Below are 27,573 nucleotides of genomic sequence, written 5' to 3'. Positions count from 1 at the left end.
ACCTTGGCGACGGGTAGCAAACCTTGGCCAATTTAGTTTTTTGTTTTTTTGTTGCAACATGATGTTCAAATCCAAATCGAAAGCACTGACTGACTGATAAACTATCGCGAACCGGCGAACGCAAACGTTGAGAGTGTGGTTTCCCTTGTCCAAACCACTCTGGCATCTATATTTTTTGGCATTGGCTTCCGTTCGATGTTTCGTTTTTGGTATTCGCGAAGGAAATAAACGTCAGTCAGTCATTCATGTTCAGTGTCTGAGCTATCAATCACTTTGATTCTAAATTTGAAATTGTTTTGTGAGTACAGTGTAATCAGTTTAACTTTATTCAGTGATCGGTTGAGCAATGGTTCAAGCAGTCGACGCAAGGGAAGACTTTGACACATGTATTCAAACTTCTCAAATTCCCATGATATGTCGATCTCGGGACGAGTTTAAAGATTTCGTCATAAGCGTGAGTAAATTACAGACATTATGCATGCTTGGGAATCCAAAAAGTGCTCGTTATAAGCGTAAATTCGTTATAAAGAATTCGTTTTAAGCATTTTTTTTAAGCATGAAGAAAGAGGTATTCAGTTGGGAACTTAAAACTAATTCGTTATAAGTCAAAATTCGTAACTAGCGTGTTCGTTTTAAGTGGGTTCGACTGTACATATGTTTTCTAGCTAAAATTTGTCCGTACCAACAACGAATGGCTCCTTTCTCTCCTTCTCAGAAGTGCCATGCTTTTCGCAAGCAGTACACAAAATGACTTTTTTTCTCTCCCGATCATAGTTTAGCCAGTCTCTCTGCTAACTAGTCAGATTTTATCCAGTCTGCCACGAAGGTACGCTTCCTCTGTCCGGATTCATACTTTTTCAGTCTCTCGGACTCCCGTTACCTCTGGTTTGGCTTTTTTGTTTGGGGGCTGGCAGTTGTCCAAGTATTTCCACATGTTTACAGCTTCAGATTTGCCTAGGCTGCGTCGACACGCGTGCTGCGTCGACAATTCTGATTGGTTAAAATCATGTCAACGGAAAGTCCTGATAACCCCGAAATCCGGTTCTGATTGGTTCATGGTCACTGAAGAGAATTTCTCGATCAGCTCGAACTGGAGCTCCGATCACATCTACTTTAGCAGTCGTAGACGACAACGTGCTTCACAACTTACAGACAATTGTCGCTCGAAAATGATAATAACACAGACCCAAAATGTTCACTCGCCAAGTGGGCGATCATTATAAGACTTTCTATTCGCCCACACTCATTTCTGGTCGCCTGTGGCGAGTGGGCGACCGATCTTGCTCATGCCTGCATTATTACTTCCTCAGAACTAAAGTGGTGCCTAGCCTATTATTAGGAACTGGTCCATAGTACAAACCTTTCCCCTATACATACTACTCTCCTAGGAAATGGCCCACCTTCGCTGACGATTGCGGTAGTTGAAGATGAGACAAGCAACGCCAGCGATAATTCCGATGACAGCCAAAGCGCACATGGCAAAATACAGCATCTGTGACACCACTCTCAAATGGTCGATTACTCGGGTGTGGTCTGGAGGCGGTTTTCCCCCTGTAATACAACAATGTTTTTCTTGGTCAGTGGATTATATTTCAAAAAGTGACAAAGAATACTTGACTGATCAGCACAGAAGAAAACAACAGAAAAATTATTAAGAAAAACTAGTCCAACACTGAAGCATGAAAGAATCTTCATACCGATTCAAGCATAATCTATACCTCACTTGCTTGTAAATGAAGTACATGTAGTTGCTTTCGGTTTTACATTTTTTTGTGGTTGTAAAAGCAAATAACATTAAAACAAAAAATTTAAATCAACTTTTTCTTATATTCTTTTTGTTGTTGTTTGTTTGTTATTGATCATATGCTTGTTTGTACATGTGTTAATCTGTTTGTTATTCTTACCAATCCACTTGTCTGTTCCAAACCAGGTGAGGTTATCAGCGACATAGTCATAATATCCCAGCTTGGAGTAAGTTCCATCTGCAATACCATTGAGTCCTCATGATCCAGTCATTTAAAACACATTAAAATGTACAGACTTTTGTGAAAGAAAGGCACATTGAAATCAATAGGCCCTGACACTTTAAGATCAAATAACAGATCATATCATGACAGGGAATGGTATTAAATGAATTTGCTCGAGCAATTTTTTGTTGTGTGTTTTACTTTTTAATTTCTTCTTAAATCTGTAATCTGATATACATGTAACAGTTCACAAAGTGTTTCTTTACTTCTCATTTGCTCAATCTGGGTCCATGCAATTCTGTCACCCTGAGAGGAAAATGCCACATTTCCCTGGAAATAAAAAACACAAAATTTTAACATAAGGTGTGCATACCAAGAAACAGGTATAATGTATGCCATGTGCATTTGAATGAAAATGGCACTTAGCCGTAAAACTCCCCACCCCTATCTCCACAAAACATTCACATTGAAAAACAGTTATTGATGAAGGAATACGGACATCAATAGGAACATGCATAACTGTTCAAGCATTCTGACAAGACTTAAAATAATAACCTAATGATACTTTGTTGTTGTAATTATGTAACAATTTCTTCCCTCTTTTCCTGTTTGGTGATGTATCTAATAATTTGTTTATCTTTTTCTTGTTTCCAATTATTTTTTCTCTCTTATCTTTGCTTGCAAATAATCTAATAATTGTGTTCCTTGACCTCCTATTTTTGTTGCAACAGATTGGTAAACATTTAAAAAACAAACAAAAAAAAACTCATCTTTTTCTCACAGCATATTACAAGACATTATCAGGAAATACAAAAATCAAAACACAAGCCCAACTCACAGAAATACCCAGGAATTTGGTTGAGTTCATGGCAGAGTAGATTTCCTGGGCTATTTCCTCATTGTAGTAGTCAAAGTCTTCCAGCTTCATGCCTTTCTCTGCCAAGCTGATAGTTATACAAAAAGAAAGTAAAATCTTGTAAGATAAAAAGCATGAGCACAAAAATAAACATACATTTGAATCTGTCCTGGCGACCACCTGCCCGTAACAGCCATCTTAAGAAAAATTTCCATTTTTATGTAATATTTTAATGGACAATAAAGTGCTGTTATTGTTATTGTTATTGTTATCTTAAAGGTACCCCGTCAAACTTTTGTCAAATAGTTCACCTGTCCCTTTGGTGGTCCATATAAACAGGGTCGACTTAATACCTGTGTAATTACATGTGTGTGTAAAGAAACATACCACTAAAATATCAACACAAAAACAAACTGATAAAATCAAATGATCCAGAAAAAATTGATAATCAGAATAGGAAAAAAACCGTAAACGTGATGATCGTCTGTTGTTTGTTCGCCTGCGCATGCATGTGAGTGTTTTTCATCCAGTCACTGTTTAACATGCCTTTTCAATGGGCTTTTCCCCGGGAACAGACTACTTCCAATTCAGTAGGGGGGCGACTATTCTCAACCCGGCGGGTCCCCAGGTGGCGGATAGGGGAACGGCCCCCAGATATGGCGGCCAGCTGCGAATATAGAATAAGCAGTCCCGGACCAACTAGCGGTGTCTCTACCAGGACAGGGTAGGTTGGCAGATGGCACTGACTACCCTATAAATGCCCTACGTGTCCGATGACGGTTACACAATGCGAGTAAGAGCCGCATTAAAAGCTCTAGCCCCGGGGTGGGACCCCCGGTAAGAAATCCCCCATGTGTTCCCAGGGTTAGGTTTTTGAGCAAGGAACTAAGGGCGGGGTAACCCTGAAAGAAACCTAAGGGCTGCACGCGATGGATCGCCCTGCAGTCCGGACTGACGATCAAACAGCGAACGACAAGAAGAAGAAGAATGGGCTTTTCCCAAAGACTTGGTTTTAGTAACAGAAGATTGGACATCATTATTGCATGTTTTTTCTGTAGCTGAGATGTGCTATTCAGTCTTGTTTTCTAACGCCATCTCACCGTATAGCAGTTTTGTTGAGTGCGAAGGCCAGGGCCCAGACAGCATCGTAGGCGAGCGGAGCCTCTGGGTAGCCTGTGATGAGGCTGGGGTCTGTTGTCTTCAATTCAAGGTTCAGTCGTTCTGTGAATTCAGCTGACGTCTGAGTAAAATAAATTAACCAAGCCCTGCATTAACATTTTGTTTCATTTATTTTTAGTGAATAACAAAGTCAGCAACATAAAATATTGCTGTAAATAAAATAAATTAATCAAGCACTGCATTTAACATTTCGTTTAATTTATTTGTTATTTTAAGTAAAAAAATCCTTAGTCAGCAACATAAAATATGCTGTAAAATAAAGCCCACCAGCAAGTCATCTATATCAAAGATACTGTATTACAACTCACTCAGCCATCACTGATCTCTCTAAAATTGTACATGAACCCAACTACTACCCAAACTATACTCCACACATTTTTGCTTTTTATTTTATCACCACATCAACAGCAGATTTTTGACATAAAAAATATCTCTACAGTGAAACATGTACCTCCATTTTAAGACCCCACGGTTTGTTGGTTTGTTCGTTCATGGGCTGAAACTCCCACGGCTTTTACGTGTATGACCGTTTTTACCCCGCCATTTAGGCAGCCATACGCCGCTTTCGGAGGAAGCATGCTGGGTATTTTCGTGTTTCTATAACCCACCGAACTCTGACATGGATTACAGGATCTTTTTCGTGCGCACTTGGTCTTGTGCTTGCGTGTACACACGGGGGTGTTCGGACACCGAGGAGAGTCTGCACACAAAGTTGACTCTGAGAAATAAATCTCTCGCCGAACGTGGGGACGAACTCACGCTGACAGCGGCCAACTGGATACAAATCCAGCGCACTACCGACTGAGCTACATCCCCGCCGCACAGACCCCACGGTTAAAGACCTTGGTTTGTACAATTTTCTGTTGATAACCTCTGTAGATGTTTACCAATTTTAAGACTCTCTCCTTTTTTAAGACCTGAATTTCTAAGATTTTTAGAGGTCTTCAACGAGGGGGTTCCACTGTGCCATAAAATAATCGTATGAAAATCTTAAATTTAATTTCAAGTCCCACTTACCATTCCCACATCAGTCATGGTTGGTTCCTGGTGCAGAATAACCGCTTCTGTTGTCAGGTGACCTTCTAGCGCCTCTTCCAGCTGTTCTGCTGTACAGTTGTGTCTGTCGTCATGCACTTTGTACCAGTTGTCAGGGTACCAGCCAATGATCAGCCACACATACTTCTTTCCATACAATTTCTCCTTGTAGGCCTAAAAAACAGAAAAACAGAAATAAAAAAGGAGTTCACTGATGTGTTAGTTTATTTCTGCATGCTGTAGTTCATTTTCAGATATATGGGAAAACAATTCTGCCTGGCTTGCCCAAGTAGAAAACAAATTGTGGTGCTGCAAGTTCCCACAAAAATCCTTCTTACCCCTTACTTTCAATCTTGAAATTCCATTGCCAAAATTTTATCTAAATTCTAGTTTATTGATTTTATGTGTAGAAATAAAATCCATTCTTATGCCTTTTTTTTCACATAATATCAATTGTAAATTATCTCCCCTGATGTAGAAAAAAAAAGTACTTTATTGATTTTTACAAAAAATCAAGAAAAGCAAAATCCAAACAAGTCCCATCCACTAAATGTGTCACAGCCTGCTGCAGCGATAAGCAGCAAGAGAAAACACGTACCTGGCAAAACACTCTTCTAGCCATGTCTTCATAGAACACTCCGACAATGATCCTGGCATCCTGCCTCTGAAACAATCAGGTGTATACAGAGATTAGTATTGTAAAACCAAAGAAGAGGACAAAGACATTTTTTTTAAAAATCTCAAAACAGCATTTTTTCTTCAGATTTACATGTTTTATCAAAGAATGCGTGTTTCGAAAATACTATGGTCTAAGGGAGGTAACTGCAAAGAAACTATGGTAATAATAATTGTGTTTGCAAAATAATACAGCTAATGACTGCATGAAAAAAATGTAAAAATTATTCAAAATGATCAATGAAATGGTAAACAATTATTTTGCAGAATGTGTTTTTTTACATAAAAGAACATATTTGAACATTCAATGTTGAAAAATAAAATGAATACACAAAAAACCACCTCAGCTACAGTGTTCATAGCAAACTTCCTTACCTTCAGGTTCCTGACAGCGTTGGTAGGATCAGTCAAGAAACTCTGTCGAACGGCAATGTCTATGCCTGCCTCCTTTACTCTCTTCTCCAGATCTTCAATAGTCTGAAATAAAAGAGAGAAAAGCATTCAAATGAAAGGGTTAAAATACAGACAACCGCACCAAAAAACTCACCAAACAAACAAACCAACCAACAACAGAATGATACCAACTAATAAAACTAAGTTTGAAATAAATGAGCAATACATGAATGTGTCATTTGATCAATCGACTGATCAGCCAATCATTCATCTCTGCAATCATTTGATTGAACAATTTATATTTTAAAAAACAAAAAACAATACACACATACCAAGAACCATACACAAATACCCTTGCACTCCACGATAGAGAGGCAGTCAGGCAATCATACACACTGAGAGAAACACTCTCCCTCCCCTCTACTTTCATCAAAAACACCAAACTCACGGAAGTGAAAGTTTCCTGCGTCTCCTGTATAGTGGCTATTTTGTTCCACTTGAAGAGCTGAAAGATCTTGATGCGTGTAGGGTTGTGCAGCGTTGCGGAAGGGTGAGTGCGAAAAAACATCGGGAAGCGTTCTCTGTTTGACAGAGCAGGGGAGCTGGCACCATAGGCAAGCTGAAATAAATGAAATAAATTCAAAATCATAACTAATATAAGGGAGGTAGAGCACTGAAGCAAATTTGATTAATTCAAAATCGTAACTAACAGCTGCAGAGCACTAAAATAAATGTAAAACAATCAAAATCATAATGAAGGGTAGCAGAGCTCTGAAATAAATTAAAACATTAATACATTCAAAATCATCAGACCACTACGGACAAGAAACAAAGGGAGGTAATCACTCTGATAGATAATGGTAACTCATGGAAACAATGGCACCAGTGTCCTCAAGAATGAAAATTGTCTGTTTGTTTCAATGTTTTTAATTCTTATTCTCTGCGTTTTAAAATTTTAGACCATGTACATAATTATTCCACAGCATTGAACTACATGTATTTCATTTTCAGCTAAAGTTTAACAAGACAACATGAAGCAAAAACTATAGACACACACCGTATCATATTCAAATTAGATCAACACATGGCTTTAGGTGCCTTTGGCGGCTGCACTGATTCTCTTTCCAAATTCAATTTAAATAAGCAAAGAGAGTTTTAAGTGAGTCAGGTACAGTTACATGTAACACAGGTAAAAATAAAGCATCTGTAATGTCAGAATCAGAAAATTAAATGAGACAAAGAATCCAAAGCAAGCACGTTTGTTGAACATACAAGATGAAGCACATTTCACCAAGGAAAGAAAAACTAATGTCATACAGTTTTTGTAATTTGTAATCCTACATATGGCAAGACAAAACAATCTTTCTCTCTTTTGCTCACAGACCGACAAGACATGTAGCTCATTTGGTATAGCACTGGACTTGTGATCTTAAGGTCACAGGTTCGAATCCCGGCAGGGACAGACATGGGACAACTTTATGTGCAGACTCATAACTCATAACATTTTATTGAGATGGTGTCCATGTCCGCCCCCCCCCCCCCCCCCCCCCCCCCGTGTCACCACAGTGGCACGTAAAAGACCTTGGTCATTCTGCCATCAGTGCAGGTGGCTGATTACACCTAAACATGCATACACCTGGGTAGCGCGACTCTTGCTGCTGCTAGCTTTCCATTGGGATATATATTTTTCCATTACTTTATTGTATAGAGTAAATAAAATGAAAAAAAAAGAAGAACAAGTCGCGTAAGGCGAAATTACTACATTTAGTCAAGCTGTGGATCTCACAGAATGAAATTGAACGTAGTCCGCCGCTAGTGCAAAAGGCAGTGAAAGTGACGAGCCTGTTTGGCGCGGTATCGGTTGCGCTGTGCTTCATAGCACGCTTTACTGTACCTCTCTTCGTTTTAACTTTCTGAGCGTGTTTTTAATCCAAACATATCATATCTATATGTTTTTGGAATCAGGAACCGACAAGGAATAAGATGAAAGTGATTTCGAAAATTTAATTTTGATCATAATTTTAATTTTTTTTAATTTTCAGGGCTTGTTTTTAATCCAAATATAACATATTTATATGTTTTTGGAATCAGACAATGATGAAGAATAAGATGAACGTAAATTTGGATCGTTTTATAAAAAAATTATTTTTTTTACAATTTTCAGATTTTTAATGACCAAAGTCAATTAATTTTTAAGCCAAGCTGAAATGCAATACCGAAGTCCGGCCTTCGTGGAAGATTGCTTGGCCAAAATTTCAATCAATTTGATTGAAAAACACTGGCTGCCTATCACTAAAAGGATCGAATACAAACTCTCCTCTCTTTCTTTTGCCGTCGTTTCTGGTTCTGCCCCAGAATACTTGTCAGAACTCTTCAATCTCTACACCCCCTCCCGTCAGCTTCGCTCCGCCGCCGACACTCGACTCTTCCGACTCCCCACAGTGCAAACAAAGACATGTGGCGAGAGGTCCTTCGCCTATCAAGCCCCTGTGACCTGGAATAGATTACCTCTGCCTCTCAGACACACAGATTCTCTCACTACATTCAAGACAAATCTCAAAACACACCTCTTTCAGCGCAAGTGATTTTTTTCCCTCCAGCATCTCCCCACCCACCCCATCCCGCCCCACCTCACCCCCTACCTAGTGCCTAAAATAACGTGTATATATATTTTCTGCGCTTTGTGTCAGCACTGTTTGTGTGTGTGTAAATAGTGCTGTCGACACGTTTTTATATAGAAGCCTACTGTGGTTCTTGTGCTTAGGCTGTGTATTGGACTGTCACTGTATGCCTGCATTATTAGTTGTCAGTAATTATTACATGTGCTGATTGTTCTCTTTGCCTGCGCGCGTATAGTATGTTGGTTATGTTTGGTCATAGTATGTTTGCTTATGTTTGGTCGTTATCTTTGCCTGTGCGTGTATTGTATGTTTGGTCGTTTTCTTTGCCTGTGCATGTATAGTTTGTTGGTTATGTTTGGTCGGTTTCTTTGCCTGTGCGTGTATAGTATGCTTGGTCGATGTATGCATTGTAAAGCGCTAAGAGTAGACATTTTTCTAGAATAGCGCCATAAAAGTTTGCATTATTATTATTATTAAAAATGAGGGTGTGACAGTGCTGCCTCAACTTTTACAAAAAGCCGGATATGACGTCATCAAAGACATTTATCGAAAAAAAATGAAAAAAACGTCCAGGGATATCATACCCAGGAACTCTCATGTCAAATTTCATAAAGATCGGTCCAGTAGTTTACTCTGAATCGCTCTACACACACACACGCACACACACACATACACCACGACCCTCGTCTCGATTCCCCCTCTATGTTAAAACATTTAGTCAAAAATTGACTAAATGTAAAAAAAGACAGACAGAGTTGGACAACAAAGTTACCACGATCAAGTTCCACATGTTTGCAGCCTGAGCGACGAAGGTGGAGACACTTGAACAGCCTGTCAGCACCATGATCTTTGTGGGTCGTTCGTAAAGCAGCTGGTACAGCACTTTGGTTCCCAAGCCTGGCATGCACTGCACAATACATGAACATTTTTAGAAAAGGAAGATTACTTAGTATTTTTGTTGAAAAACTATTATGTTTACCCGTTTCACCAACATTTTATATGAGAGAGAGAGAGAGAGAGAGAGAGAGAGAGAGAGAGAGAGAGAGAGAGAGAGAGAGAGAGAGAGAGAGAGAGAGAGAGAGAGAGAGAGAGTATACACATGTCTGTGATTGGTTGCCCATGTCTGTCTGCATGCATGCATGTGTACATATAAACGCTGCATAAACGAACAAATTCAACCCTTTACAAACCTCGCTGTCATTGGACTTCATGGTGAGCCTGTACTGCGGCAAGATGTCCGTCTGGTTGTTGACCATGTCCAGAGCCATGTTGATGGCCGGCTTGCACGCAACCCCTCCCGCCCAGCTGCCGGACATGGGGAAAATACCGCCCAAGGTTAGCGGAATGTCCTTCATTCCCATTGCCCCGAAGTTCAAGGTCAAGGTTAGTAAAAGTGTAGGAAGCAGCAGCATGATTTTGGGTAGGTTTGTTGGTTGGTGTCCTCAAGTGTCGACATTTAGGTTAACCTGTAGGAGGAATCAGATGAGTTTGACTTCATATAAATCAGATATTTTTCTGAATTAAAAAGAAGTGTCATTTAATGATTGGCAAGATAGGAATTAATGTGTGTGTGCCGTGGAGTGTGTGTAGTTCTGCATGATTATGTTTGTGTGCCTGTGTGTGTTTCTGTGCCTGTGCCCGTGTGTGTGCCTGTGTGCACATGATAGTGTTTGTGTGCCTGTGTTTGCAGGGCCGGACCCAGGGGGGGGTTCCAGGGGTTCCGGAACCCCACCCCTGGAAAAAGCATGTACCTTGCTTTGAGTGTTTTTTTGTTTTGTTTTTTTTAAAACAAATTTTGTGTGTGTCTCTAACAAATTTTATTCAATGTGAAATCCGATGAGAAAAAGGTACCCCCCCCCCACCTTCGCTGATTTGCCCCCCCAAAAAAGGAGGACCCCCCCCCCCCCCCTTACAACTCATTTGGTCAGGCACTGCTTTGTGTGTGTGCCTGTGCCTCTGTGTGTGTGTGTGTGTGTGTGTGTGTGTGTGTGAATGTGTGTTTGTGGTCATGCACATATGTTTGTATTTTCTGTTTGTCCCAGAGTTTTGTCTCATAGTTGTAACTTATATTTGTTATTTTCTTTCTGTTTCTTTTCTCAGACATTGATTTATTCCATCTGCTGAGCTGAGACATGAAAACAAAATTAAAGACTGATCTAGAGAAATCAATAACCGATACAAAAAGGAACGCATTCACCGTATTTCCTTGTTTCATCGTATTTCCTTGTTTTATTCTGGGAATGAATTTTGAACATTTATATATGTTTTTGATCCTGCAATGATCATATTTTTAACCACAACCCCAAAAAACATAATTCCCCGCTTAGTTCACCATACGGTCTGTACTAGAAAAGAAAAAAATGGGTGACAGAAATCAATATTTCGAGAGAGGGCATTCACAGAAGCAGCCTACCCCCGTCGTGTTCTCATGCCTCAAGCAAAACGAACAAAATATCCCGATTCTTCCTGATTTATCTGATTCTTCTCAATTATTTGGAATCATGTATTATTTTAAAACACGTTAACTTACCCAAATGCCATCTCTCTTCTTGATCACAGCTTCCCAGTGGTTACGATATCATTATGAAAATGTCTTTGAGCCAGTGTCGTCTGCAAGCTGCGATCGATACGATTGACTGGTGCCGCGCGCTTTCGTAGTCTCGGCGTGCCAAAGCAACCGAGAATAATCTCCCCTCATCTGATCCAAGATTGCTACTTTCGATTTGACAACAAAGAATTTTTAGTTCTGTTGCAGTGTAAACTCAGACAGCTGCCTTGCCATAAAAAAGTATTGCAATAACTTAAATGAAAGAGTATATTTTCCACTTTGTCTCTATTTATAAAGAGTTTGATGAGTGTACAGGTATGAATTTCACATGTGTTCTTGAGGACTAAAAAACATAAAACAACGAACAGTTTTGAATATATTTTGACTACACTGTAGTACATTCATTCTCTTTTTCTGTCTCAGTCTTGCGCACACGCACACACACACACACACACACACACACACACTGAGCTTTCCAAAATAATGTTCTTTATTGCTTGCTCTTTTCAAACATATTCTTTAACAAAAAAATATGCAAATACAAATAAACTGTATACAAAAATAACAGAGAATGCTTCATATCCTTCAGGCAGCTTTGACCATATCAAGCGGAATTTAAAAAAATAAACTCGACCAACAAAAATCACCCCAATTCTTAGGAAGTACAGGTACCACAAAATTTAATACTACCAACTTTTTGAATGCATTATTAGTTCCAGGTAACAGAATCATGTATATTTTGGGGCCAGGCTCAGTTGGTAGCTTGATAGGCTAAACAACAGTTTGTCACTATCAGCATGGGTTCGATACCCACAACCAGCATGGGATTTATTTTTTACAGTCAACTTTGTGTTGACTTTTATAGGTGTCTGAACGCCCCTGTGTGCACACATTCTATTTAATTTCTTTCTTTCTTTATTTGGTGTTTAACGTCGTTTTCAACCGTTCAAGGTTATATCGCGACGGGGAAAAGGGGGGGGGGGGGGGGGGGATGGGATAGAGCCACTTGTTAATTGTTTCTTGTTCACAAAAGCACTAATCAAAAAATTGCTCCAGGGGTTCTATTTAATGAAATTATATTTCTATTACATTATTATTATGTATGCGCACAATAAAGATTTCAAGCTCATAGCAAAAATCTCAGGAATTGGAAGTAGAGTCTCAGTGATTATTAAAAATAATGGTCGAAGTTAGCGGATCATGAAAAATGCGAGCTTCAGCAAGCTTTTTCATGACCGCGAACCGAGACCATTATTTTTAATAATCACCGAGACGAGGTATGTAACCTCTTTATTCCTCCTTTCTTTAGTTATTCAAAGAAAAGAGGAGTTTTTGTGCGAAAGTTTGATCGAATCCGATTCACTCAACCAGTCTACCTGCGCAGGCGATTGAATAATGCGCGGTTGTATAGTTCAATTCTGTCAACACTTCTTGTCAGTTTCCCTGTTTTGGACTAAAATCAATTACAAAGTTATGTTGTTATTCTGCTGTGGTGGTAAAGGCAGATAGTGTGTGTTCTGTTCATGTTTTGGTATCGCTCAGGAAATGTTTTTTCTTCGAATGGGACCAGCAGACGAACTTTTGCACCCGTGTTCCAACGTTAACAAGAAGAGCAAACGCTCGATCGAGTCACTTTCGCAGTTCTGAATATTATATGAGGCATCAGATGGACAGGAAGAAATTGCTATTCACAACACAATGAGTCACGTTCACATAAAATTTGAGCCCGGTCACTTTTATAGTTTCCGAGAAAAGCCCAACGTTAAGTTGTGTGTTGCCGAACAGAAAAGGCTAGTTATCTCCCTTGTTTTTCTGATAACGTTCGTAAAAGGCTACAGATGTAAATACTTTGATGTAAAGAATAATCCTACAAAGTTTCAATCACATCCGATGAACTTTGTCAAAGATATAAAATGTCTAATTTTTCCTTTGACGCTGACCTGTGACCTTGAAAAAGGTCAAAGGTCAACGAAACCATCGTTAAAGTGTAGAGGTCATTGGAGGTCACGACTAAACAAAATATGAGCCCGATCGCTTTGATAGTTTCCGAGAAAAGTCCAACGTTAAGGTGGTGTCTACGGACGGCCGGCCGGACGGCCGGCCGGACAGACTAACACTGACCGATTACATAGAGTCACTTTTTCTCAAGTGACTCAAAAACTGTATGAAGTTTAGCTTTCTGGGGAAAAATAGTGTATGAAACCGCTGCATGTTCTTTAAATTGATGAGATGTGTGCACTTGGTTGCGTGTGATCTGTTTATAAAATGAAATATTGTCGAAAACTAACCGTCGGATTGCAGTCTTTTCTATCTTTCTTTATTTGGTGTTTAACGTCGTTTTCAACCACGAAGGTTATATCGCGACGGGGAAAGGGGGGAGATGGGATAGAGCCACTTGTCAATTGTTTCTTGTTCACAAAAGCACTAATCAAAAAATTGCTCCAGGGGCTTGCAACGTAGTACAATATATTACCTTACTGGGAGAATGCAAGTTTCCAGTACAAAGGACTTAACATTTCTTACATACTGCTTGACTAAAATCTTTAGTAACATTGACTATATTCTATACAAGAAACACTTAACAAGGGTAAAAGGAGAAACAGAATCTGTTAGTCGCCTCTTACGACATGCTGGGGAGCATCGGGTAAATTCTTCCCCCTAACCCGCGGGGGGTTGCAGTCTTTTGTCCAAGCAACTCAGTTCAGAAAATTTGGAAGGGGAACTACTCTTGTCGCTAGGCAGAGTACGAGAGTTACTTGCCTTGGGAGTTTGCTTGCACCCATAAGAGATCTAAAGCGAGTTCTCTGCACTGAGCGTTAGATTTGGATTTAGAAAACAACCAAACTCATAGATTTTATATGGAGATTAATGTGTTCAAGCATTTCTTTCTTTCTTTATTTGGTGTTTAACGTCGTTTTCAACCACGAAGGTTATATGTGTTCAAGCCTGTAGTTGCCAGTTTAAATGCAGTATGTTTGTATTGTTTGGTCTAGAGATGTATATTTCGTACATTAGAGCGTTCGGAACTTTTCAATCGCTAAAGTAGTTCCCTCAAAGTCTAACTCATCAACCTGTGAGCTATCGAGGATTCAGGCCCGTTGTTGGGTAAGTGATTTTGGTTGTTGGGTAAGTTACCGAAAAATAACTAGCCCTACACGTTTACAGAGAGAAAGAAGCAGAGGGGGGAATAAACACAAATAAATGTATACATGCATGCAGGAAAAAAAGACTCCTGGTACCATGACTTCATTGCTGCATGCTAAATATCCCCCCAAAAAATAACTCAAATTTCATGGAGGAAGTATACAAAAAACAAACAAACACCATCAAATAAAAAAAATAAAAAAATAAAAACCCACCTCAACCAACAACAAAAAAAGTCATCAGTATCAACTTGTCTGCCATCCCCCAAAAAAACAGTGAAAAAGAGAAGTAAAAAAAAAGCATTTCACACCAAATTTAAAAAACATGATACATGTATTACAGTATCGTAAAGATTATAATGGATGAACACTTTGCCTACAATTATAAAAAAATAAGACATTAAATTCACCATCACCTTTTCATAAGGCCACCTTTGTACTGATAAATAATAAACAATGGCGACTGCACGTGAGAGGATGGAATTAACATCCTGCCCCGATGGAATTAACATCCGCCGTTAATTCATTCATCTAAACCTTCCCCCCGCTGTTCCACCGTGTGTGTATGTGTGTGTGCGTGTGACCGCACGGGTACGTGAGTCTCCTCTTTCGTTCCCATTCATCCCCCCCCCCCACATTCTGTTTGGTCTACATGTAGACCCCAAAACTGCCGCTTTTCAACTCTAACTTTTCTTGCTTGTGTTATTGTTGGCTTCCCCTCGAGTAGCTTCCCTTGCTTCTCTGTCTTTGTCATTTGTTGGTTTGTGCAGTGCAGTTGTTTTGTCAGTTATTCTCCTCTTTATCTGTTCTATCGTCTTTCTTCTTTTTTGTGTGTGTACTTTTGTGTTTTTGTGCCTGAAGAAGAAACTTAGGTCGAAACGTCGATGTTATTCGTTCCGTGTTCGTCATTTTAACGTGAGTACATTGCTTTTTGGTCTCTTTACTGATAAATAATATTGTCATCATTTTCACGAGTTTTCATTCACAAACACCTGGTAAATAAATCTCATGTTCCCCATGCAATAACTCGAGGTGGTGAATGGGTTTGAGCTTTCATGTGAAACGTGGATTGTCAAAGTAAAAGCCAATCAGGCTGATTGTTTGATGTGTGGAACCATCGTGGCTTTGGATTTGTGTTTCTGAGGACAACGATTGTAAGCATTCACTCTCAAAGACCCAATCAATGTTGATAATTACCGCGGCGACTCATGGTCAATTTACAACTTATCTCTGTAATCGCAAAATCCACAACGAAAAGTCATAAAAACTTAAAAGAAAAGAAATATGCTCAACACTTACTGAATTCACAGGTATGATCGCAGCTCTGTACATTTTCAGACTGGAAGAAAAGCGTCAACAAGCTACGTTTGACGTCACATACAAGTTTGACGTGTTATCTCGTGCTACTGTGACGATGCTTTGTGGCCCGCACTTGGATTCTAAAAATTCGTCTCCCTGTGGGTTATTACCAAAATGATGACAAAAACGATGTTTGGTAGCTTGTTGTCAGACCAGCACTTTGTTGTTGGTCCTCGGGGAGCATATCGCCTTTTGTCTCATATTTATCAACCGCGGCCTTCGGCCTTGGTCGATAAAGATGAAACAAAAGACGATATGGTCCCCTTGGACCAACAAAAAAGCTTGTCTGTCAACAAGCCACCAAACATCTTATAATATGCCAATATATACTTCCAGTCCATCAATCATGTTCTACTAATAAACAGTATTCTTTCTTTCTTTGGTGTTTAACAGAGCCACTTGTCACTATTGTTTCTTGTTCACAAAAGCACTAATCAAAAATTTGCTTCAGGGGCTTGCAACGTAGTACAATTATTACCTTACTGGGAGAATGCAAGTTTCCAGTACAAAGGACTTAATATTTCTTACATACTGCTTGACTAAAATCTTTACAAACATTGACTATATTCTATACAAGAAACACTGAACAAGGGTAAAAGAAGAAACAGAATCCGTTAGACCCTCTTACGACATGCTGGGGAGCATCGGGTAAATTCTTCCCCATAACCCACGGGGGGGAATAAACTGTATAAAAACAATCACATGTACATACGTTATACATTTGCCAATTACAGTGGATCCTCCCTTTTAAGACCCCAAAAACATCTTAAAATGGGAGTTCATTTACAGAGGTTATGAAATGAAAATCTGAGAAAATAGGTTCTTAAAAAAAGGGAGGGAGTCTTAAATTGGGGGCAGGGGGTGTCTTACAAGGTCGGTTGCATAGATGAACAATTATAAGGAATGCACAACTAAAGCTTACTCACATACATCAATATTATTAGTAATGTACACAATTTCACAATTTGTTAAAATGCTAAGGCCAACAAAAAAGTCTGTTTACGGTAACATAGGCAAAATAAATAGGGTCGGTAGGTCAAGATTTTTTAAAAATTTTTTCTCTCCAAAAAGACATATTTTTCAAGTTATTTTGCCAAAAAAAAGACTATTTTTTTAAAAATTTATTTATATATTTTTTAATTTTTTTATTATTTTTTTTCCCAAATGCCAAAAAAAAGTCTAGGGTCGCGCGAAAAAATAGGGTCGGTCGGGATACCGTAAACAGACTATTTTTTGTGTGTGGCCTAAACTGACATTCCTTCTTGATCACAGCTTTCTAGTGGTTAGGATAACATTCATTACTCACATGCATCAATAATCGTAATACTGTAATATACAGGGTTTGTTTCACTGTTCAAAAGCATTAACCTAATTACTTAGTCATTCCCTCGGATAAACAAGAATAAAACAAGAGGCGAAGCCTTCAAGGCTCACGTAAGAAATCGACAAACAGTAACACAAACTCAATCACTCCGTCACACACACACACATACACACACACACACACACACACACACACACACACACACACACACACACACACACAGTAAGCGCCATAGGTGAAACTGTGCAAGAAAGCGAAACCCTGGATCTGCCAAGTAGTCTCGGCCCGCTCACAATAACTGACCGAGACTTTCAGTAATTCCTTTGCGTGACGTCTAACCCTCTTACGTCATAATGTGACGTCTTCAAATAGTTTCTATCACACACGTCAAACACTTTTGACCGAGACTGACGTAATCCATAGACTCGGAAATGTTAAAGTTTCTATCACACACACACACACACACACACACACGCACAGACAGACAAAGTTTATCATCGCATAGGCTACACTTACGTGAGCCAATAATGAAGGAAAGCAGAACTAAACCTCACTCACATACATGAACATCATCAATAATGTACAAGATTATAGTTTAACTGCCCAAAAGCACTGCACTCATTAACAAACTGTATATGCCACACAATTAAGTGGACATTATTTTGTGTGAAGTCCAACAATAAACCATTGCATAATTTCTCCTATATACAATAACAAATAGATCGGAACCACACACCACTCACTTCCAGTAACAATAACTCAAGATAAAGAAATCACAAAACCATATTGGAGTGCATGCTTTTTTTTTTTTTTTTGAAGAACAGATTGAACTTTTAACATTTTTTTATGTTAACAGCCTTGTAAATTACCAAATTAAACAAAAAGATGTCAAAAAGCAAAACAAAATATATTAAAAAAAAACTGAAGAGGGTGAGAATATAGATCAAAAAGAAGAGAAAAAGGCCAAAATGACTGATGTAGTCACATTAGCCCTTTAATCACATTTCGTTTTTCATTTAACTGTGCAGCTAAAGAGATTCTGGCTTTTTGTACTTTATTACATCTTTGTAAAGTTAGTCAAACAGCTACTTTCTGAATATGAACAGCTCAGTCCCCAGCCCATCTCTCCTTGATGAAGAGAAACATTATCATTCATTGTTCTACGATTTCAGACTCATCAGAAATGTTTTCTGTCGTCACTTGGTGGTTTGTGCTTGTTGAGCCAGCCAGATTCCTTTTGTCTGGTCTCAAGGAAACCCTGTGAAATAAATAAGTGAAAGAATAAATGAATGATGGATGAATATTTAAAGGAATGAATAATTAAAAAATTCATCAGCTACTACAGTGGATTTTTGGTTTTTTGTTTGTTTGCTTAACGCCCAGCCGACCACGAAGGGCCATATCAGGGCGGTGCTGCTTTGACATATGACGTGCGCCACACATAAGACAGAAGTCGCAGCACAGGCTTCATGTCTCACCCAGTCACATTATTCTGACCAACCAGTCCTAGCACTAACCCCATAATGCCAGATGCCAGGCGGAGCAGCCACTAGATTGTCAATTTTAAAGTCTTAGGTATGACCCGGCCGGGGTTCGAACCCACGGCCTCCCGATCACGGGGCGGACGCCTTACCACTAGGCCACCGTGCCGGTTACATTCATCTATTACAATTTGACTTTTCCCACAGACATAATTGTACTCCCCATCATCAACAGCATTTTCATAAAAAGAATGTCCTCCAGATAAACAGCCTCTGCAACACCCAGTATCATTACAACCAAACACATGTCACGTGGACTTTCTTTCTTTCTTTTTTTATTTGGTGTTTAACGTCGTTTTCAACCACGAAGGGTTATATCGCGATGGGGAAAGAGGGAAGATGGGATAGAGCCACTTGTTTCTTGTTCACAAAAGCACTAATCAAAAAATTGCTCCAGGGGCTTGCAATGTAGTACAATATATTACCTTACTGGGAGAATGCAAGTTTCCAGTACAAAGGACTTAACATTTCTTACATACTGCTTGACTAAAATCTTTACAAACATTGACTATATTCTATACAAGAAACACTTAACAAGGGTAAAAGGAGAAACAGAATCCGTTAGTCGCCTCTTACGACATGCTGGGGAGCATCGGGTAAATTCTTCCCCCTAACCCGCGGGGGGATTTACTCCACATCATCAACAGCATTTTCATAACAAGTCGCGTAAAGGCGAAATTACTACATTTAGTCAAGCTGTGGAACTCACAGAATGAAACTGAACGTAGTCCGCCGCTAGTGCAAAAGGCTGTGAAAGTGACGAGCCTGTTTGGCGCGGTAGCGATTACGATGTGCTTCATAGCACGCTTTACTGTACCTCTCTTCGTTTTAACTTTCTGAGCTTGTTTTTAATCCAAACATATCATATCTATATGTTTTTGGAATCAGGAACCGACAAGGAATAAGATGAAATAGTTTTTAAAACGATTTCGGAAATTTAATTTTAATCATAATTTTTATATTTTTAATTTTCAGAGCTTGTTTTTAATCCGAATATAACATATTTATATGTTTTTGGAATCAGAACATGATGAAGAATAAGATAAAAGTAATTTTGGGTCGTTTTACAAAAAAATAATTTTAATTACAACTTTCAGATTTTTAATGACCAAAGTCATTAATTAATTTTTAAGCCACCAAGCTGAAATGCAATACCAAAGTCCGGCCTTCGTCGAAGATTGCTTTACAAAAATTTCAATCAATTTGATTGAAAAATGAGGGTGTGACAGTGCCGCCTCAACTTTTACAAAATGCCGGATATGACGTCATCAAAAGTATTTATCGAAAAAAAGAAAAAAACGTCCGGGGATATCATTCCCAGGAACTCTCATGTCAAATTTCATAAAGATCGGTCCAGTAGTTTGGTCTGAATCGCTCTACACACACACACACGCACAGACACACACACACACACACACACACATACACCACGACCCTCGTCTCGATTCCCCCTCTACGTTAAAACATTTAGTCAAAACTTGACTAAATGTAAAAAGAATGTCATCCAGATAAACAGTCTTTGCAACACCCAGTATCATTACAACCAAACACATGTCACGTGGACACGATATCTCACAAGGATAGGGGGCAATAGCAGACTTTCCTTCATTTTACATTTTTGACTCCGATATCAACAAAACCTGATGTTACTTTGGTACCCCTAAACAATTTCTTTTGTTACAAATCTGTAAACAACAAACTTACCTTGACCCCAGCACCAACGCCATTCAGGTCAAGAAGAAAAGTGTCATGGCCGTAGATAGAGTTCAACTCATAGTAGGTCACTGCTTCATTGCCTGCAAACAAAGGACAGTTCATATGAATTTTTTTTCAAGTCTGAAATGAGTACATGTACCGTATTTCCAAAAAGGCGCAAACCCATTTTAAGTCACATTTTTTGTGACCTCAGGTCAATTACCATATTTTTAGATGAGACCAGCTGCCTGCCCCAGTTTACAGACACTGACCTTCTGATTCCGGGTCAATGACCAAGTTTTAAAAGGTGCTTTGTTGTAAATGGCGCAACCCCCATTTCTAAGTTTAAAATGAGAAAAATTCACACAATAGGCGCTTCCGTTGTATTGGCCGCAAGTAAAAATACAGAGTGAAAATATGTTTTTTCCCCGATGTGCAGTGAGATGATTTGTTTGTTTGTTTGCTTAACGCCCAGCCGACCACAAAGGGCCATATCAGTGAGATGAAAGAGTCTGCATTCTGAGAGCTGTTTGGCTTTGTGACCACAGGTCAATGACCATATTTTCAGATGAGACCAGCTGCCTACCCTAGTTTACAGACACTGACCTTCTGATTGCGGTCAATGACCGAGTTTTAACTATGACACTGACAACTTTGATGTCTGAGAGAAAACTTTGTTCAGGTCATAGAAGCAGAAACATGCATATCACTTGAGAGGGACTGTTCCCTTTCTTTGTATTGCGATATGGGTACATCTGTACTCTTCTTTAAGCCATACAAAAGGCGATACCGGTCAATAGGGCACAGCTAGGGGTACAAGTTGAGGAAAAGAGTTGAGCCTTATAGTCCCGAAAGTACGGTAGTCAAATATCTGTCTTTTCTTATGGGCTAAATTAATTTGATGATTCAGAAAATTACGGAAGTATTCCCAACCACTCAAATGTAAGGGTCCAAGAATTCAACCACTCAAATGTAAGGGTCCAAGAATTCAACCACTCAAATGTAAGGGTCCAAGAATTCAACCACTCAAATGTAAGGGTCCAAGAATTCAACCACTCAAATGTAAGGGTCCAAGAATTCAACCACTCAAATGTAAGGGTCCAAGAATTCAACCACTCAAATGTAAGGGTCCAAGAATTCAACCACTCAAATGTAAGGGTCCAAGAATTCAACCACTCAAATGTAAGGGTCCAAGAATTCAACCACTCAAATGTAAGGCTCCAAGAATTCAACCACTCAAATGTTAGGCTCCAAGAATGAAGAATACAGTAGGCCCTTCCATTTCCGGCCCTTTCGTGGGCGTGAACCTACCCGGAGCGGCCAGCTTTCCCATGACTAATGAGTTTTCCTTCTATAATTGACTCTTAATGGCCGTTAACCTGTCTGACGCGGTCAACGGTCACTGATTTTTGCCCTAAGGTGCCCCTCTTACTCGACAGGAGCGGCCACTTAACGGCCACTTGTCACTTTCGCGGGCGAGCGCCTGTGGTGTGTGTGTGTGTGTGTGTGTGTGTGTTGTGTGCACAGACGGCACAGCACGAGCAGACGACATGAATACTTACGCATGCGCAAACTGTAAATACAGACATGCGCATACATGTACATTTACGGCAGTCACTTCCGGATCGATCACAGCTGATGTGAGTTTGAAACACTTGTTTATCTGACACTCAAATACATATATAATAATCCAAACAACACACATAGAAACATACGAAACAATAGCTTAGCCAGGACGATCGAGTTAAACACGCAAATAATTAAGATGTATAAACGAAAGCAAAACTAACAGAGACAATGAATCGGCGGCTCGTGGATGATCGCTTTCTTTTCTTCATGAAAACTTGATCGTGTTTTTTGGGGTTTTTTGGAGGAGGAGGGGGCCTGTAATGAACGGCCACCTGATATTTGCGGTCACCTTTGCAATGACTAATGGGTGACCGGATATGGCAGGTACTACTGTACTAAGTTCAAACAAGATATTTGCTTTTTGATATATTGGTTCTTGATAAGGCTTAGAAGAATTATAAGATAATCCCTTACATATCCCTAACCCCCAAAATCAAGCCTTAATCAATCCTGTCAATCCAAAAGAGTCTCTATCAACCAAATATGCAAGTACAGTCAAACCTGCCCATGTGACTGCCTTTTGAAAACGTCCGCCTGCCCATAACCACAACGAAGGATCCAATATAAGATTTTCTTCTATATAATTCACATTTCCATAGCAACCACCTGTCTATAACGACCACTTTCGGTCGGTCCTTTTGGGGGTAATTACAGACAGGTTCAACTGTATATTAAACACAAAAGACAATTAAGTCGCACCTGATTTCTGCAGTGCAGCGGACAGCTCTCTCTGTTGCCAGATGGGGAACAGAATGTCTGTCTGTACGCCGATCACCATGACAGGACAAGTGATTCTCGCCAGTCCTTCCTCCAGGGACTCATACCCCTCCGATATGTCAAACATATCCATAGCCTGAAGCAGAACAGTTGTATCTTGCAATGCAGGTAACGAACGACAGAAATATCACACTTTGTTGTGCTACAGAATACAGTGGAACCCCCCTTTTAAGACCCCCTCGCTTTTAAGACCTTATTTTTGCAGATTTTCTGTTCATAACCTTTGTAAATTTACCTCCATTTTAAGACTCCCTCCTTTTTACATTTAGTCATAGACCAAATAGCCTGGACCGCCAACTCGTCACGTGACCCTTCGAGGTTACGACGCTCGACTTTCAGGGGCGCTTAGCGTCCGGTTTGAAAGGCCAGCGATTCGAAGACAGTGAAAAGAAAGCACGCTCCAGTTATTTGTGACAATGGGAGGTGACAATGAACTGGATTTTCCAAAACTCCAAACTAAACTTAACAAAACTCATCGAAAAACATGTTCCATATGCACTTTAGCTGAGTTTATTTTAGCATTTTCAGAACTTACCTCGGCAACTTCGTCCATGTTTACAATCGACACCGGATATGACATCCCCCTGATTTCTGAAAGGCCATGTAAGCGTAGGTTCCTAAATGCGAGAGGCCGCTACCTCGTAATAGAGAGAAAGAGCGGAGAGAGAGCTAGTTGGCGGTCCAGGATAAATGGTCTATGATTTAGTCAAGTTTTGACTAAATGTTTTAACATAGAGGGGAAATCGAGACAAGGGTCGTGGTGTATGTGTGCGTGTGTGTGTGTTTGTCTGTCTGTGTGTGTGTGTAGAGCGATTCAGAGTAAACTACTGGACCGATCTTCATGAAACTTTACACGAGAGTTCATGGGAATGGTATCCCCAGATATATTTTTCATAATTTCGATAAATGTCTGATGACGTCATATCCGGCTTTTTGTAAAAGTTGAGGCGGCACTGTCACACCCTCATTTTTCAATGAAATTGATAGAAATTTTGTCAAAGTAATTTTCGACGAAGGCCGGACTTTGGTATTGCATTTCAGCTTGGCGGCTTAAAAATTAATTTATGAGTTTGGTCATTAAAAATCTGAAAATAGCAATTAACATTATTTTTTTATAAAACGATTCAAAAACAATTTTATCTTATTCTTTATCATTTTCTGATTCCAAAAACATATAAATATATTATATTTGGATTAAAAACAAGCTCTGAAAATTAAAAATATGAAAATTATGATTAAAATAAAATTTCCGAAATCGATTTAAAAACAATTTCATCTTATTTCTTGTCGGTTCCTGATTCCAAAAACATATACATATGATATGTTTGGATTTATAACAAGCTCGGAAAGTTAAAAAGAATAGGGATACAGAAAAGCGTGCTATCCTGCTCAGCGCACTACCGCGCTTTTCTGGCTTGTCAATTTCACTGCCATTGCCACGAGCGGTGGACTGACGATGCTACGAGTATACGGTTTCATTCTGTGAGATCGACAGCTTGACTAAATGTTGTATTTTCGCCTTACGTGACTTGTTAAGACCTGATTTTCTCAGATTTTTGGAGGTAAAAAAAAAGGGGGTTCCACTGTAATATACATTTCTTTTGGTGTCTTAAGTTTGAGATCCACTAAATGACTTCAAATATTCAATGGCGCCTACAAAACGGTTAAATATATAAGCTGAAGCCAGCATTATTAACGCAACATAATATAACGACAACTATAGCAGACATGGGACAACTACTACCACTTATTTATCCAGATTAAGCTAGAACTGGATGAGCAAGGAAAAAATAGAAGTCAATTGTCTATCGACAAACTGCTTTGAAATCTCACCAGCACTGCAACAAAAATATCTGACTTGTGGTACCTTAGAGATGTAGAGCAGAGAGTTCGGGTCAAACTTGGTGCTGAAGCTCTCCCCCTGGTAATCCAGGTAACTCTCAATGACGAATGTGGGGCACAGAGAAGGGTCCTCGTCGCTGATACGTTTCCGTCCGAACCTCTCGTCCCATTCTGGACCGCTGCGGTAGGTCATGGTTGCAATCTCCCTGTGTTGAAATACAATGAGCAAGTGTCACAGTGTTTTGAATAAATGATGAAAAAAGAAAACTCCAGTGAAAATGTGCAGGAAAAGTTAGGAAACATTTACTGCTTCCTGACAACACTTTTCAATATCTGATAAACATCCCCACAAAAGTAAAATACAAATTGAGTAAATTGTAGTTTGAAAAGGTTGATATAAATGTCATGTTTGATATTCTGTGTACTATTTGCACAAGAATATTTCAAGTAAAACTTATTAAAGTACACTCACCAAAGCAAAAGGAAAGAAGTAAACTGATCGCCTTCTCCCATCATGACCCATTCTTCAAAAAACACCACAAATAACAACCACAACATCAACCACCACCACAACCACAACAACAGAGACGACTTTCACGGAAATGTTGGAAGAAGTGAATCCACCAACCTTGCAAGTTTCATTCCAGTCTTGGGAAAAACCTTGTCATAGTAGTGTCCCTTGTTCCAGTGTGGATCGCACATGATGCACTTTCGCTGCAAGTAACGTAGGGCGATGGACGAGGGGTGAGATTGGCCGCACGATGAGATGGACACAATCCTTGAGAATAAAAAGGATCAAAATACAGTGGAATCCTCCTCTATAGACCCCCCCCCCCCCCCCCCCCCCCCCCCCCCCATGGCCGCATGATGAGATGGCCACAATCCGTCAGAAAACAAAAGGGATAAACACAGTGGAACCCTCCTCTATAGACCCCCCCCCCCCCCCCCCATGGCCGCATGATGAGATGGCCACAATCCGTCAGAAAACAAAAGGGATAAACACAGTGGAACCCTCCTCTATCCCCCCCCCCCCCCCCACCCCCCCCCCCCCCCCCCCCCATGGCCGCATGATGAGATGGCCACAATCCGTCAGAAAACAAAAGGGATAAACACAGTGGAACCCTCCTCTATTGACCCCCCCCCATGGCCGCATGATGAGATGGCCACAATCCGTCAGAAAACAAAAGGGATAAACACAGTGGAACCCTCCTCTATAGACCCCCCCCCCCCCCCCCCCCCCCCCCATGATGAGATGGCCACAATCCGTCAGAAAACAAAAGGGATAAAAACACAGTGGAACCCTCCTCTATAGACACACCCCCCCCCCCCCACATGAGATTGATACAATCCTTGAGAACAAAAAGTATCAAGAGACAGTGGAACCCTCCTCAATAGACCCCCACCCCCTCCCCGGCCGCATGATGAGATGGACATTATCCTTGACGTACATCGCAAACTGAAAGAAGAGCAACCATTTGAGATTGACTCAGTAGGACGGTTAACCTCACACTGGGGCTAAATTGGGTTATAGCCACTCTAACCACAGTTGAATTATTCTGCCAGGTCTCACCTTCCGACGCGTTCTGGACTTACACCTCCCAGCTTCAGAGAAAGCATTCCACCCAGCGATGAGCCCACTGTGGCATGGAGCTGTTCGGACAAAATGTTTGAGAGAATAAAATAACACAAATAAACACTCAATTTCAATATATTATACTTTGCTGTATAAAAGAACTATGTCCTGCATACACATTTGCTTATACAGTCATTACAGGGTCAGGTGCATACACACACGCATGCACGCAGAAAGGCACACACACACACACACACACACACACACACATGATCTATAATACTGTCAGTTTTTCAAGATAGCTATCCTGTTTGACACTCCTTTCAGTTAGTATTTTGGCATGAGAACTAAAAAACTACATAAGTTTAAGAGAATCACAAACAAACATGTACACAATTCACCTTTTCAATACCAAGGGCATCCAGTAAACGCAGCTGAGCCCTCACCATATCCTCCACACTCACGATAGGAAATGTTGAGGCAAATTGCTGCAAACAGAAAAAAAGGTGGATTACACAGAATGTCCAATGCCATATCAGCCTTTCAAACAATGACAAAAAATACATTGCGTTTTCAAAATACTAGTACATGTAAGTAATGGGATTATCCCCACTTTTCCTAGCATTGATAAAATCTTGACTTCAGAAACAATTGATATAATCTTGACTTGAGGAACATTGAAACTTAATTAACTGGTCAGATGGTGCATAATCTGAACCTTACGCAATCCTCTACAAAAAGTAAAAAATAAGTAAATCTTTAGCACACTAAAAGCCCATATTTAACATACTGTATACTGTTATACGTGTCCCACCTCACCCATGCAATTATTTCCATATCATTACATCTTTAAACAGGTTTCCGGACCAAACCTGTAAATCTATATTCAGAAAAAAAAAAATGTGAAAAAAGTCTACTCATCTCAATTTTGTCTTTTTGTGTTTATTACATATCTATCAAACTATGGTGCGCCAAATTGATCAGGCATGGGAATGGTTGAATAAAAAGTCAGCTGAAAACAGGGGGGGAAATTTTGTTTTTAAAGATCAAAATCTACGCAATCTGAGGGGTATTTGGGACAAAGTTTAGCATTAATTTCACAAAATTATGCAGGTGTTTTAGCTGCAACTTTAAGTTTTAAACATTCTGAACAAAGAAATGTGCATACTTCATGACTTTCTTGCTTGACCGGGCGTGTCGACTTTTCGTATGTGTTCACCGATCCGCTCTTGCTTGTCACCAACTTTAACCACTTTGGAAACCTACTCCCATTTCCACTGGTTAACCACACCTTTTTCATCATAATCCTGGCCGCGTCAAACATTTGTTCGATACCGAAGACATAAATTTGTCTTTCAAATTTAACACAAGAGACGCGTCTTAATTTGTCTTGGACAAGTAAACCACATCCAGCAG

General features: G+C 39.8%; 2 protein-coding genes across 2 annotated transcripts in view; both read right to left on the bottom strand.

The window, feature by feature from the left end:
• The window catches only part of LOC138948906 (gamma-aminobutyric acid type B receptor subunit 1-like), a 24,818-nt gene extending 13,426 nt beyond the window's left edge, over positions 1-11,392 (bottom strand). Inside the window, exons 1-12 of the mRNA XM_070320540.1 lie at positions 11,257-11,392; positions 9,917-10,192; positions 9,499-9,633; positions 6,554-6,724; positions 6,088-6,189; positions 5,636-5,701; positions 5,020-5,211; positions 3,924-4,063; positions 2,806-2,911; positions 2,234-2,297; positions 1,905-1,982; positions 1,401-1,551 (exon numbers count right to left, since the gene is read on the bottom strand). Of these exons, the coding sequence (XP_070176641.1) occupies positions 1,401-1,551; positions 1,905-1,982; positions 2,234-2,297; positions 2,806-2,911; positions 3,924-4,063; positions 5,020-5,211; positions 5,636-5,701; positions 6,088-6,189; positions 6,554-6,724; positions 9,499-9,633; positions 9,917-10,138 (1,427 nt within the window). The 5' untranslated portion in view covers positions 10,139-10,192; positions 11,257-11,392. The remainder of the gene's footprint in view (positions 1-1,400; positions 1,552-1,904; positions 1,983-2,233; positions 2,298-2,805; positions 2,912-3,923; positions 4,064-5,019; positions 5,212-5,635; positions 5,702-6,087; positions 6,190-6,553; positions 6,725-9,498; positions 9,634-9,916; positions 10,193-11,256) is intronic.
• A 349-nt stretch (positions 11,393-11,741) lies between these two features.
• The window catches only part of LOC138948904 (uncharacterized), a 38,679-nt gene continuing 22,847 nt past the window's right edge, over positions 11,742-27,573 (bottom strand). The window contains exons 5-11 of the mRNA XM_070320538.1: positions 26,559-26,645; positions 26,155-26,234; positions 25,213-25,362; positions 24,610-24,790; positions 22,665-22,818; positions 20,346-20,437; positions 11,742-18,358 (exon numbers count right to left, since the gene is read on the bottom strand). Of these exons, the coding sequence (XP_070176639.1) occupies positions 18,278-18,358; positions 20,346-20,437; positions 22,665-22,818; positions 24,610-24,790; positions 25,213-25,362; positions 26,155-26,234; positions 26,559-26,645 (825 nt within the window). The 3' untranslated portion in view covers positions 11,742-18,277. The remainder of the gene's footprint in view (positions 18,359-20,345; positions 20,438-22,664; positions 22,819-24,609; positions 24,791-25,212; positions 25,363-26,154; positions 26,235-26,558; positions 26,646-27,573) is intronic.

The sequence above is a fragment of the Littorina saxatilis genome, linkage group LG15, assembly GCF_037325665.1.
Source record: "Littorina saxatilis isolate snail1 linkage group LG15, US_GU_Lsax_2.0, whole genome shotgun sequence".
NCBI classification, from domain to species: Eukaryota; Metazoa; Mollusca; class Gastropoda; order Littorinimorpha; family Littorinidae; genus Littorina; species Littorina saxatilis.
Note: the sequence above shows the minus strand (reverse complement) of the source record. Positions and strands in the feature narration are given on the sequence as shown.